This window comes from Cupressus sempervirens, chromosome 2, assembly GCF_028749045.1.
Source record: "Cupressus sempervirens isolate cs-2001-9-10 chromosome 2, ASM2874904v1, whole genome shotgun sequence".
Taxonomy (NCBI): Eukaryota; Viridiplantae; Streptophyta; class Pinopsida; order Cupressales; family Cupressaceae; genus Cupressus; species Cupressus sempervirens.
Genome location: NC_143119.1, coordinates 100,266,158 through 100,280,763, shown reverse-complemented (window position 1 = coordinate 100,280,763; position 14,606 = coordinate 100,266,158). Strand labels below are relative to the sequence as shown.

General features: G+C 33.5%; 1 protein-coding gene across 1 annotated transcript; it reads right to left on the bottom strand.

Moving 5' to 3' along the window:
* Positions 1-8,498: 8,498 nt before the first annotated feature.
* Positions 8,499-12,066, bottom strand: LOC149571221 (triacylglycerol lipase 1-like). The gene is made up of 9 exons (XM_089808649.1): positions 11,815-12,066; positions 11,604-11,711; positions 11,385-11,525; positions 10,151-10,261; positions 9,910-10,053; positions 9,783-9,826; positions 9,531-9,610; positions 9,055-9,147; positions 8,499-8,952 (listed from the first exon to the last, which is right to left on the bottom strand). The coding sequence occupies exons 1-9, from the start codon at positions 12,001-12,003 to the stop codon at positions 8,654-8,656; spliced, it is 1,209 nt and encodes a 402-aa protein (XP_089664775.1). The 5' UTR covers positions 12,004-12,066; the 3' UTR covers positions 8,499-8,653.
* Between the last annotated feature and the right edge of the window lie 2,540 nt (positions 12,067-14,606).

The window sequence follows — 14,606 nt, the reverse complement described above, 5'->3', positions numbered from 1 at the left end:
CAAGGTGATATGTTGGAATTGTGGCAAACCTAGACACTTACAAAAGGATTGTAAAGAGGAGAAGAAGAAAGATTCTGATTCTAAGTCCAAGAAGGAAGATGGAGATGTTTTCATCACAACTTTGGCCACTCATACAGGTGACAATGCATGGTTGATAGACTGAGGTGCATCTTTTCACATGACTCCTAATAGAAATTGGTTTAATGAGTATGAAAAGCTTGATGGTGGTAAGGTGTATTTGGGTGATAACTCAATTCTTGATATTGTTGGTCGTGGAAGTATTCGTGTGAAATTTTTTGATGGTAGAATTAGAAGATTTGATGGTCTCTTGCATATCCTAGGACTAGCAAGGAAATTGTTATCTGTTAGAAAACTAATAGATGCAAGTGTGCATGTATAGTTTTCTGAAGTAGGTGTGAAAATGGTGAGAGGTTCTATGGTAATAGCAAGAGGAAGCAAATTGGGTACATTATACCAACTTGATGCATGCACGGTTGAGTGCAATAGTACTTTTGATAAGATTGTGAAGAGCAATAGAAGGAGAGGGTTTGTTTTTCAACAGATGGTTGTGGTTTTTGGGTACCCAAGGGTGCTCTATCTATTAAATCAAAGTTTCCTATAGAGAAGACCATGTTATGGCACCAAAGACTCAGCCACATAGGTGAGAAGGGTCTACAAACCTTAAAAAATAAAATCCTTGTTGATGGGTTGATTGATTGTGATCTTGAGTTTGATTTTTGTGAGCATTGTATCTGTGGTAAACAAAATCATGTTTGGTTTTACTCAAGTTCTCATGTATTTTGGATCTAATCCACTTGGATGTATTTGATCCAATTGATGTTCCTTCTATTGGTGAATTGGTTTATTATATTTCTTTCATTGATGATTTCAATAGAAGAACATGGATTTATTTCCTTAGGAGTAAAGCTAAAGTTTTCAATCATTTCAAAGAATCTAAAGCAATGGTTGAGTTGTAGACTGGAAAGAAAATAAAGTGTTTGAGAACTAATAATGACAGTGAATTTGTCTTCAATGATTTCAACACATTTTGTAAAGATTGTGGTATTAAAAGAGAGAAGACAACTCTGTATTCTCCACAGTAGAATGGAGTTGCAAAAAGAATTAACATGACCTTGATGGAGAAGGCTAGGAGTATGTTGAGTGGAGTTGGACTGGAACAAAAGTTCTAGGTTGAAGCTGTAGCCATTGCCTGCTACTTGATAAAAAGGTCTCCTACATCAGCTCTTGTTGATGAAACACCAATGGAAGCATGGTCAGGCCATAAGCCTTCACTTAGACATCTGAGAGTTTTTGGTTGTGAGGCATATGCTCATGTGCCAAAGGAGAAGTAGACAAAATTGGACAACAAAGTTGTCAAATGTATCTTCATTGGGTTCAGTTATGGTGTAAAAGGATACAAGCTTTGGGATCTTGTTGCACAGAAGGTGTTTTATTTCAAAAGAATTATATTTAGAGAAACTAAGCCTTCTTCTGTTACAGTACAACTAGAAAAGATGGAAGAAAAGGAAGATGTTATTCAACTTCCTGATATGCCTAAGAAATTTGAATCGAGGCCCTTAGAAAGACAAGATGTTGAAGAGAGCTCTATGAGTTTTGAATCATCAAAGGAAAAGAGAGAACTTGATCATGAACCTAAACATGAATCTGAGCCAGATCTTGTTCGAATGTCTAATAGATAGAGGAAAGCACCAGAAAGATATGGATATTCTTCTGATGATTGGAGGTGTATATTTGCTTTGAATATATTGATGAACCAAAATATGTAGAAAAGGCTCTTGGTATGAATGATTTAGAGTCCTAGAAAATAGCCATGGAAGAAGAGATGGCAACTCTTAAGAGGAATGACACATGGGACCTTACACCATTGCTTGAAGGATGAAAGCTTGTTGGTTGTAAATGGGTGTTCAAAACGAAGATGATTCAAATGGAAGCATTGAGAAGTATAAAGCACAATTGGTTGCAAAAGGTTACTCCCAAGTTGTAGAAAATGACCATAATAAATATGGATGTCATTTTCATCCAGGAAGATGTCATCCATTTGATTGAAAATGAACATAATCATAAGAAGGTTGCAAAAAGTTACTCCCAAGTTGCAGAAAATGACATTCATTCAATTTTAAACAAGTCCTAAGATGTGGTACTAGAATTTTGATACATATGTATTGAGTTTGGAATTTGTGCGATCTAAATCTAATCATTGTATATATTATAAGTCTAATGGTGATAATTTCCTAGTTATTGCCTTATATGTTGATGACATGTTGTTTATTGGCAAAGGAAACAGTTTGATTGCAAAATAAAAATCTCAACTCTCAGCAAAGTTTGAAATGAAAGATCTTGGTGTAGCAAGGCACATTATAGGAATGGAGATGATAAGAGATAGACAAAACAGAAAGTTTTGGCTAGGCCAAAGTAAATATGTTGGTAATGTTCTCAAAAGATTCAATATGCAGGATTCCAGACCATTGAGTGTTCCTGTTACTATGGGAACAAAGCTTTCTAGCTCATAGTGTCCTACATCCCCATTGGAGATGGAAGAGATGAGTCGAGTACCGTGTCAGAGTGTTGTTGGAAGTTGGATGTATGCTATGGTCTATACAAGACCAGACATTGCCCAAGCAATGGGAGTGCTTTCTCGTTACATTTCTAATCTAGGAAGAGCACATTGGGATGCAGTAAAAAAAGTTTTCAGATACTTGCAGGGTACCTCAGAGTACTCTATATATTTCCATGGAACAGGAAATGAGCATTCCTTGAATATTCAAGGCTATGTGGATTCAAACTAGGTTGGCGATGTTGATAGAAGAAGATCCACTAGTGCATATGTGTTTACATTATTCGATGGTGCAATCAGTTGGATGAGCAAGTGACAAGTTGTGGCTGTTTTGTCCACTACAGAGGCAGAGTATATGGCAACTACTCATGCTTGCAAGGAAGCTATCTGGCTTAAGAGATTGTGTTCAGATATAGAATTTCAAACAAGGTGCAATGATAATTTATAGTGACAGTCACAGTGCAATCTACCAAGCAAAGAACCCGACATTTCATGTCAGGACCAAGCACATTGATGTATAATGTCATTTTGTGAGAGATATGATTGAGGATGGCAACATGAAGCTAGAAAGGTGGAGACATTGGTGAATGTTGTTGATGCATTAACTAAGCTCGTAAGCACAAAGAAGTTTAGATGGTGTTCAGAGTCTATGGGCCTCTTGGCCCCTAGCAATTAAGTCCATGACACTTTGGATCCCCTGACTCTTGCAAGGTGTTCGACAAGTGGGAGAATGTTAATAATTGTATCTCAACCTTGCAAGCTTTTTCCAAAAAATTGTAGTAAATTCTAGAATTTGTTTGTGGGAGTTTTCCACATGTTTATGAGTTGGAAAAAGGTGTATAAGTTGATAAAAATGTGTCTAGTCGCTTGTACAATATAGGAGGACTATTTTTAGAGTATAAATAACTCATTATATGACTTTTGTAGGGGTTTAAACCAGAGGACAAAATTATGGATGAAAATACTATTCTTGGAGTTACAAATGACAAGTGGGTAACATGTGGCATGGTTCTTTTGCCCATGGTTTTGTAAAACCACAAATGGTTTCCAAGTTGTAAATCACTATAAAAGGAGGGCTTGGGGAGGTGTTCGAATCATCGAGCTCTTTTTGCAAGACTAGGTGCTAGAAAGGAGTCTCTCTAAGTCTAAGTCTGAGTTTGAGTTGTGGTGATGCACTCCTGTAAGAACTTGCATTGCAAGTGTATTGTAATCTTCTTGATTTGAGAATACATTGTGCAGGTTTTGGAGGGTGGGTTTTTCTCCCAGAAGCATTTCCCCACGGTAATCATTGTGTTATGAGTTCCTTATTATTTTGATTATATTATTATGCATTTCTTGAGATCTCTGCAATAGTTAGTTGAATTTGCATAATCTTCCTCTCAAGATTAGTGTAGGAAGCAATTATACGCACCTTTGCTTCCTTACATACATAACATCTAGATTTATACATTATTAAAACAATTAATTAAATTTTTCACATTCACATTAACCTATCAAGGGCCAATGAGAGTATATTTCCTTGTATTGCAATCCCCTTTATAATTTGAATTTTGTATTAGCACCCTTCGTTTGGGTCCTCACTAAACTAATTTGGATCATAAGTAGAACCATATTTAGAAATTCTCATCTTTCCCTCACATACATATTTGAATGGTTGGGTGCCCAGTAAAGTGGAGGTCTACATCCTATTAAAGTGTTTCCATTTTACCACTGAACAATTTATAATTGTCCCCAATGATTATATTTCAATCCCTTAAAGATAAAGATAATAATAACTCTCCCAATGTGGCCAAAGAGCTCTATAAAACTCAAAGTTAGCAGAGCATCAATTCTAGGAATCTTCTCCAAATCCATGCTATAAAGAGACTAATCAATATCTTCCCTAGAATGGAGGTAATCATGATACTAGCTATTAGCAAGGTCTATCTTCCAAGGGATACAATATACAACACAATCTTCAATAGTTTGAAGAAGGGTGTCTCTAGCATATTCATTGATAAAAAAAGATTTTTGAAGTGCTCATAAAAAAGCTTTTATAAGGGTTGTTTGGTTAGTTTTTCAAGGAGCCATTGCCAAATTAATATTTATTACCTAAATCCCCATCCTTAATCCGTTGAAGGCAAGCATGCACTTGTGCTCCTTTCCTTTGTAAAGGGACAACTTCAAAAGTGGATTTTGTTCGTGATGGTCACAAATATTTATTTAGATGTGGAACATTCCTTATTTTAAATTATATGATTTTAGAAGTCATTAAAAAAATATTTATATTATATCGTTATTATGTTTTCATCTTTGAAATATCAATCTAACTTTTAAATTTATTTATATAATTCATAATTCTTATTTATTTTAATAAAATAAAATAATTATAAACAATTTTTATCATGCTCAAATAAAATAAAATCTTAAAACAACAAGAGCTCTTTGCGAGCTGGAGTCCTTGCCTTTTGGCATTATAGAGGTGTTGTAATTGTTAGTGTCACAAGAAAAATTATCTTCAAATTTTTATTCTATGAAACATTGGCATATTTTATTGGTGACTACAAGACATAACTTCTTTTTTTTTAAATGACAGTTCGACAAGGTGCTTTTGCACTCTAGCATCAATGGTCTTTTTTATTTTGAAAAGAATATAAAATCACTTTCTAAAAAAATGTAAATTTAAGATATTGAATAAGTTAAAGTATTACATTTGTTTATATGCATGTAGCGAATATATGTACATATGTAAGGTACAATCTCTAAAGGTGAAAATTAATTGTTTTAATTATGGAGAAACTAGAAATTTTAATTAATGTAATTAGTGAATGTGAATTGGAGAATTAATATTTAAAACTTAAGCAATTCTTTTTTTAAATCTGTTTAAGAAAATATATTAAAATAAGTATATTAATTAAATAGTACTAAGAACAAAGTCAACTCAATCCATGCATCTAATACTAAAATGGTATTTAAATATTTACTTTTCAAATAAAAAAGTAATCTATCAAAAAATTTACAAATATATAATCTAATTTTATTAAAATATTATTTAAATGTTTATCCTATTGATGTTATTATTCTTGCTATTATCACTGGTCATATTAATGGTCTTCCTAAAGATACCAATTTATTTTGGAATATATTGTCGTCTAACATTCTCTAACAGATCTGGAAGTGTAGGAATGAGGAAAGGTACCAAAGTAAGCCGAGGGATCTTACTGAGTTTTTTCAAAAACTCAATTATTTTAAAATTTCTTTGCAGGTGTAGGCTACTATGCTAATCAAGTGGGAGAAGATGAGAAGGTTCCTTCATGATGGGCATGCTGTTTTTTTCTACTATGAGTTGAAACATGGATACTAATGTCGTAGAACCTTGGATGATCTACAAGCTTTTGAGCAAGCTTGCATTAGGCTAAACAGAGAAATCAGTAAGAAAGTGAATGCTAGAAAAGAAGATTTATTCAAGCTGATGCAAATTGAAGAACATAAAAGTGTCGTTTGGATGGAGGGTCCCTTAGGTTGGACTGCTTGGGTGGTCAATTACTATGATGTTCTTAGTTAGATAGTCCTCCTTTTTTTGTTATGTTGTACAACTAATACTGTTCTTCCTTAGTGAGGCTTGACCTCCTTGATGATTTTCGTAGTGGTACTTTGGTTGCTTTGTATTTTCTAATACTCTTATATCTAATAGAAAAAAAAACATTATTTTCTAAACCTTAAACTAAACAACACATTTATTAAAACAACTTATAAATAATAATAATAATTTTAAACTCTATTAATCTATTAGTTTTTAATTGGACTAAAATATTTATTTTAAAATTATAAAAATAAAATTGAGCTTATATTTCTCCCAAGTTTAGAATTGGAGTATAAAAAAAATTAAAAAATAGTCGTTGTGATGTGGAGCAATCAAAAACTTTAAATGAAATTGAGCTTATATTTCTCCCAAGTTTAGAATTGAAGTATAAAAAAAATTAAAAAGCAGTCGTTGTGATGTTGAGCAATCAAAAACTTTAGGATAAAACACACCATACCGAACCAAAAGCATAGGGAACCTAACAAGAATCGATAAGAAAACCGAATCACCATTAAAAACAACACATATTTTCACTACATATAACTATCTGTAGATTACAAAATGGATGGCCAGAGAGCCGTTTTGACTCTTCTAATCTTGCCTCTCGTAACGTACATCTCCATTCCTATCGACAATCTGTGCCTTTTATAACATTTTTGGCAGTTACCATGTAACCGTTTACATTCCCATTCCACTATTGATTACAATTTTCCTTGGATTTTCGATTACATTTGTGAGGTCTTGTGTTTACCTTCATAATAAGTCATAACGCACAGATTTGTTGTTTACATAACTTTTCATCGGGCTAAAGGAATGATTTCGATACATTAACATTATAATTTTCAAACATCATGGTGCAAGGTGGTGGTGCCCCTGCACCATACTCCCCAACTTCAAAATCTCCATGTCCCTATGGAAATGTCTTCACTTGATCGATGCTTCCATGTTTTACCACTTTCAACTATGACTCTTCACAAACCGACTCCCATTAATGGAGTTCAACAGGTTGCCTTCAAGGTGCTTCTTCCATTCCACTATCCACTCCTCCATGCTGCTCACAAACACCAACATTGTCCCTCACTTGGGAGTCCCTCTTGCCTCTCTCCCCAAGACTTTTGGCGACACACAAAGGACCATCTTCTCTGGCCTTAGACCATCTCCTATGGCCTTCACCTAGTAGACCTCCTGTCCACCCATCTACAACGAGTGAACTAGCACCTGCAACCACAAAAACTTCACTAACAAAAATCATATAGCCAACTCTACCTGGTGTAGATTGCCTTCTTCACACTCAAAATCTTTTGAGCTCTAATACCAATCTGATGCAAAGCAATAAAAAATTTTAAGATAAAACACACCATACCGAACCAAAAGCATAGGGAACCTAACAAGAATCAATAAGAAAACTGAATCACCATTAAAAACAACAAATATTTTCACTACATATAACTATTTGTAGATTACAAAATGGACGGCTCTATGGCGACCGTTTTGACTCTTCTAATCTTGCCTCTTGTAACCTACATCTCCATTCCTATTGACAATCTCTATCTTTTATAACATTTTTGGCAATTACCATGTAACCGTTTACATTCCCATTCCACTATCGATTACAATTTTCCTTGGACTCCCGATTACATTTGTGAGGTCTTGTGTTTACCTTCATAATAAGTCATAATGCACAAATTTGTTATTTACATAACTTTTCATCGGGCTAAATGAATGATTTCAATACATTAACATTATAATTTTCAAACGTCGTGGTGCAAGGTGGTGGTGCCCCTGCACCATGTTGACAGAAATAAATTCCACTTGGTCTAGAGAGGACTATGTTTTAGTCAAGAATTTCTATTAAATAGGAGAGCACATTAGGTCAATTTTTACCTTTTCCCGTTAGAATCATTGTAAAAGTTAGTGAACTACAATATTTTTTAATTAAAATTTGAATCTCGTAAAAACACAATGCGTAGATCTTTGTTTTACATCAATAATATTACTAATTGCAACTTCAAAATGAAATTAATCAGTATACTAAGAAAAAGTATGGTGGCATCGCTTTCTATCTGCTCAAGTTATGGTTTGAGAAGGCTCTGACACGCTGCTCAAGTTGGTAAAAAAATAGGACAAAAACTGACAGCACATTAATTACATTATTATAAAATAAGATTTTATGCCCAAAAAAAAGTCCTTAACCAATGAGATAAAAGATTTTTTATTCTATAAATGAATTTATAAATATATAGTCTATGAAATTTTAGAAATATAAAAAAATAGTGAAAAGTCAAACAAAAACATTAGTTCCCCACCTTACATAAGCCAGGGACTAACAAATCATGTAAACTCACATACCACTAACAAATCTTAATTTAAAATACAATTACTATTATAATCTTCCTTTAAACCTTCCTTTTAACTTTTGAACACTTCCAGAAATTGTGTATGATAAGAATAGTAAACTTGATATCTTACATTATCAAGAGTGCCTATCAACCAAATAATTAATAGACAGATTTCCTTCAATGGAAAAATTCATGCAGAGATGGATACACTTCGATCCAGGAAGAGGTCCCATGTAAAAAGTCTTCATGGTCATACTTAGGCTTGAACAAAATCCTCACTTCTCCGGGCAGCTTAGAAGCTACATGTCTCACATCCTCTGGATCTGCCACCTTATCTCTTCCTCCATGAGCTAGCAAAAATGAGAGCCTCTTTGGAATTGCTGATAGATCATATGAAGGAGGAGAAATGCTCCAATACTTTCCAAGATTTCCAAAGAAACCATAGTCATATTTACCAAATCTTCCAGAGCGTAGTACTGCACGATTCAATCGATTATGATTTATCAATTCAGCTTACTTAGACAAATTAAACCATCACAAAGACTTAATTGGGCATAAATTCACAAACTGCTACTTACACTGAGCCAAGTGAGCTAAGTTCCTAGTGGCCGTTGACTGCCTGTATTTATCATAGTATGCCGTTCTAGACTTGTTAACACAGCATGTTGGTCCTAAATACATACATAATAAGTCATTTCCTCAGCTCGTTTAGCTTGTTTATAGAGAAGTTATAAATGTTTTTCCTTCCCTTCTATGATTTTCTTTTATTGAAAAGTTTCACATTTTACTTTACAATAAGAGTTGCAACGTATCATCAAGGGCAGCCACGAAATTAGTAAGTCACAGCAAGTTATAAGAAATTAAATTAAAAAACTAATCTCATAAATGGATAGCCACTACCATAATTAAGAAGTAAGAAGTAAGAAGATCAGTCAGAATTGATTGAAACAACTTGGCTTTAATATTCTCAAGCATTAAATACATTGGAGGTTTGTAGTATTCCAATTCTAAGCTGTTTCGTATAAACATATATAAAAAATTAAAGGATAATTACCAGTAATTAAGGCAGATAGATCCCCACAGCCAGATCCTCTGTTTCCGCATATTCTCTTTAAAAGTTGGCCTACTTCCGGACTGTGACACCAATGAAAAACATTCTGATAGTTGATTATTACTGATCCCAAATTTACATTACTTATCTAAACCATATTAACCATCTAAACAAATCAAGACTGAAAATATTAGTTGTTTAAACTAATACAATGATAAATGGCCTTGAACTCCAACAGCTCAGTTATTTTATTACCTTGAAGGATTGAATTCATACATGTGGAGAAGAAGCAAATCGACCTACATAAACCAGATAAGTATTTGCAGTCCCCATAGTTACAATAACTCATGCAAAAGAGCAAAAAAATGAATTTTTTTTCCACCTGATCCACTAACAAAAATGCAGCCGTTCTGATCAAGGGTGAGGGGATCTTATTTAAGTATGCCACTGGACTGAGCATTGCAGCCTTCTTCACAAGGCCGGCAATCTCCTTTTGAGTAAATGCCGCAAATCCAACCATTGCTCCCTGCATTAGAAACACTGTTACATGAATTAATCCCCTCGTGTTAATGGAAATGCTTGATAGATAGATAGGTATAAATAAATCATGTGGGGCTCTGCACCTGAGAATAACCCACGTAGTAAATGGGTTGTCTTGTCATGTTGTTTACAAAATAGAGCATGGCTGGCAGATCATAAGCTGCCAGTTCATCGCAACTCCAATCCCAAAACTCCTTCAATTCAATCAAGCAAAGCAATCGTATCAAACAGAATTCACAACAGTGTCAAGATATAATACAAGAAAGTTTTGTCAAATCACCCACCATAACTTTAAATAAAATTCGTAACCAATTAGGCATTCAATAGTTGACCATTCAAAAGTAGCAATTTTTATACTTTTCTGGTCTGTGCAATAGTTTATTTGGAAGAATTTTTATTATTTATAAAAAAGGGCTTTAGAATCAGGTAACTTACTGTAATGCTACATGAGCACATGCTTTACAACTAGAGGTGTTACAAAAAAATCCAATAAAGGCCAATTGTCTTCTAACTCGCGTCTATATTGATGCACTGCTGATTTTGAATCTAATGATTACATTTAATGAATTATGAGTTATCCAGACCAGTACTAATAAATTCAGGACGACGACTAACAATTTTAGATCTCTTAACAAGTTTTAGATTACAATCAATAATATTATATTATACAAAATTGATAGTACTTAGAATATGTAGTTTTTTAACTTAAACTTTTTTTTTGGCAAAGTTTATTGACCTATGTTTAAAAAAGACATTTCTCATGAAAAATAGATAAAATGTTTCTACGCTTAAGACCTTTAATTTTGTAAGAAATGTAAAAATAGAATTGAACTACCTACAATCACCTCACTCAACTCGTTAAAATAGTACACCTAATGAAAGTGTTAAAAAATGACTTCTTAAACATTTGACCAAAGCTTAATCTAAAAATCTCTAATAATTGAGCGACACTAGATAGCTATGATATTTTGTTCATGTATATTTTTTTCAATAGAATAAACAGATCAATCGATTACAATACATAGTAATAATAATAAAAACATGTTGGAAGATTAGATAATATATTCACCATAGAATAGGATGATTTACTATTAAACTCAGCTCAACTATCGATAATATATTCACCATAGAATAGGATGATTTACTATTAGACTCAGCTCAACTATCGACTCGTCTCCCCTATTGAATCTAGTTTTTCATATTCCTCCCATTTTCAGATATTGAACAACCGAATTTTAATCGTATGCGTAGCATGAATGGAAGATCCGAGGAAGATTAGATAGCACAAGTGCAAATATGCATGTGGGCGAGAAGTACCTTCTGTTTTCTATTGTAGATGATGTGGCCATAGGTGAAATTGGTTGTACGCGAGCTTCCAATCCACACATCATAACCAGAGTCAACCAAGATAAAAGCCAAAGACTCTTTGGGCTCATCCAGAAGCCACCCTTCACCACCCTGCAACAAAGCATTAGATTGCTCATTATTATGGTTCACCTATTTAATTACCCAACATTTTTTTTCACTGTCCGGCACCTGAAAAATTCCATGATATAGAAAAACAGGTTCTTTGTGGACATGGGGAAATCTTTGAGTATGGGACATCCTTTGCATAGAGAGCAAAAATCCATCCTCGGTGGGAACCTGGCATAAGACGAAGAGGGTTTCATCCAAAATATTCCATACATATAAAAAATGAAAAATGATAAGAAATACATAAAAACGTTTGTAGGAAAAGGAAAATTACAATGAACTCTGCACAATCATATCCTTTAGACCATACAAATGTAGCACATATTCCATGAGAATTGGCAACTGGGTGTGCTATTTGCAAAGAACCCAATTCAGCACAAATGACATAATCAAATGTAGCCCATCTCAAACACAGCAATATCATGCCAAGCAAAGACAATAAGGCATTCCCAAACGCCGCCATTGCTATCTCTACACCTGTTTTGCAGATGAATTTCAAACTTTAAAATGAATTTGCCAACACTTATTGTCAGACACTCTTGTTGACGCATTAAATGCTATACGACTACCTTTCAGCTCAAGAGATTTAATATGATTTTATTATTTTTCGTACTCTTACCAACTCAAAGCCAGCTCATCACATCCATGGAACTAAAGCTGGAATTAAATGTCAAAAATGTGTCCTTTGAGTTTATTCTCCGCTTAATGAAAGATCTTTATCCACGGCCAAAATTCCTCAAACGATCTGAATCAATGAGTGACCAAGGCATTGGTGTTGTACAGTATATGTTGACATTGAAAGTTTTTGCTTTCACATCTGATTTATTTGTTGTCTACTGTAGCCGTGAGCTAATTTCATTCCTTTTGGGTGATTTTACTAAGCGCGTTTACAATAGTTCAGATGAACACGTTATGTTTTGCTTGGTATTTTATATATATCTTGTTAGTTCTTCCACAATACTATTGCATCTATTAAGGGAGAGGAACCATTAGTCGTGAAGTCTAATTTTGTCAATATGTAGCCACTACATGGGATATCGTAAAACTTTCATTTTTTTAAGTAATGTAAAATGGACATTGAACTACCTACAACTAAGGTTCGAAGCTATGACTCCTCACACAACTCGTTAAAATAGTGCACCTAGTGAGATGTGTCCTAAAAATGACTTTTTAAACATTCGACCTATTGGACTCAAAATTGAAGCCCTGATTTTGAGTACCATTGAAGAAATTAAGTCCTATAAACGCTTTTTGATACATGTGTACCCGGCTACCCATTTGAAGCATAAGAGGTGTTTAATGCTTCTAGCACATTGTATTCAATATGCCTATGTGTTCCATGAAGATAAATTGTCATTCCAAATCATTTCCTGAAGTCCTGTTTTGAGCAAATTCCAAATCTACATTTTTGCTCAAGTTTCAAACAATGATAGAAGGTTGTGTTTGCATTTGAATATCTCGTACCCAGTAATGTGTCATGACTCACCGTTTTGGGAGTATTTAGTGTCCATACCAAAGAGCCTATGTTTTAGATTTTGAGTCATTTTGAATCCATTTGACTAGGTTTTGAATCCCTCAAAGTTGGTCATTTATTGATGTCATGCTGATGTGATTATTCAGAATTATGGGAAGCCCTATTTGACTTGCCATAACTTTGACCCAGTTGACCAAAATGCTAAAATTCCTTTTACATTACATTATAGAGGTCAGAGACTTTCTATGTTTCAAGTTTGAGCTTATGATGAATCTGTTTGATCAGTTTTCAAATGTAATTTATAAAGTTTTACTGGTGTAAAGAAGTGCAGATTTGTCAATACCCCTGTTCAAGATGCCATATCTCAAAATTCGTGGTAGGTGAAAATGAATGGATTGTTCCAATGTGTTGTACTTTGAAAATATTTTAAGTGTGTCAATTTTCAAATCTTAACAAATCCATCTGCACACTTTTCCAAGTCGATTCCATTTGCAAAAAATGTTTTTTGTCAGTGCTTCCAATCTACTAAATCTAAGTAGCTCATTTTGACCGCTCGCCATTTACGTCCTGTTATTCGTCATGAGCCCAAATCGCAGATTTATACTCTCCTTGTGACAGTGAACCTATGCCCTAGTTTTTGTTCTCCCAAGTGTCAGTTTACGTAGTTTTCAAAGCCAAATTCGAACACAATTTATGGTTTTTCAACATGTTTTCTTGCAGGTGATTCTAAGTAAGCAACTTTGGAGGTTGATATCTTTTGACCCTGATGTCATCATGAGACGAGATTTGACAAGATAAAAGTGTGTGGAACAGAGAATCAGTATGTCTGATTTCTATAATACCCCAAAATTGGCTCATTGCCATTATACCAATTCTAGTCTATTCTTGATAATTTCAAAGTCCTATTCTAATAGGCAATTCTCATTCTGCTATTTGCTACTTGACTTAATTGTCAGATGCAGAAAACCTAAATTTGCATTCATCATGCTTATTATTTAATTCCTATAGATTTACTCGTATTAGTCACATTAAACCTATTGATTAATATTTAATTTAATTATTAAGTATTTATACTTTAATTAAATTATAATTATATCCTAAGGCTAATGTACTATGAAATTAAATTTATTTTATTTAATAAATACGCCTATCTTAATTAATTAAATGTAATTATTTAATTAAATGGGAAAGGTATTTCTAATTAATTAAAAGAAAATATTTAATTAAATGGAGTACTTACTTCTAAATAATTAAACAAAGTTATTTAATTAAATGGGAAGACATTCCTAATTAATTAAATGAAGTTATTTAATTAAACAAAAGTGTCTCTAATTAATTAAAGATTATTTAATTAAATAGAAAAAGTAATTATGAGAGCATATTTCATTTTATTAAATTAAATATCTCAACAAAATCTCTCTTCGGTTCAAAAAAGGGGGATTTCCAGTTCACTATTGATCAAAAATGAGTTAACTTAGTTAACTCCTTTTTCTACTCAAATTAAAACAGTTAACTCCTTATTTTACTCAAATTAAGTCCGTTAACTCCCTTTAATTTGGGAATCTCCCTTTATGACTGAAACTCATCTTCAA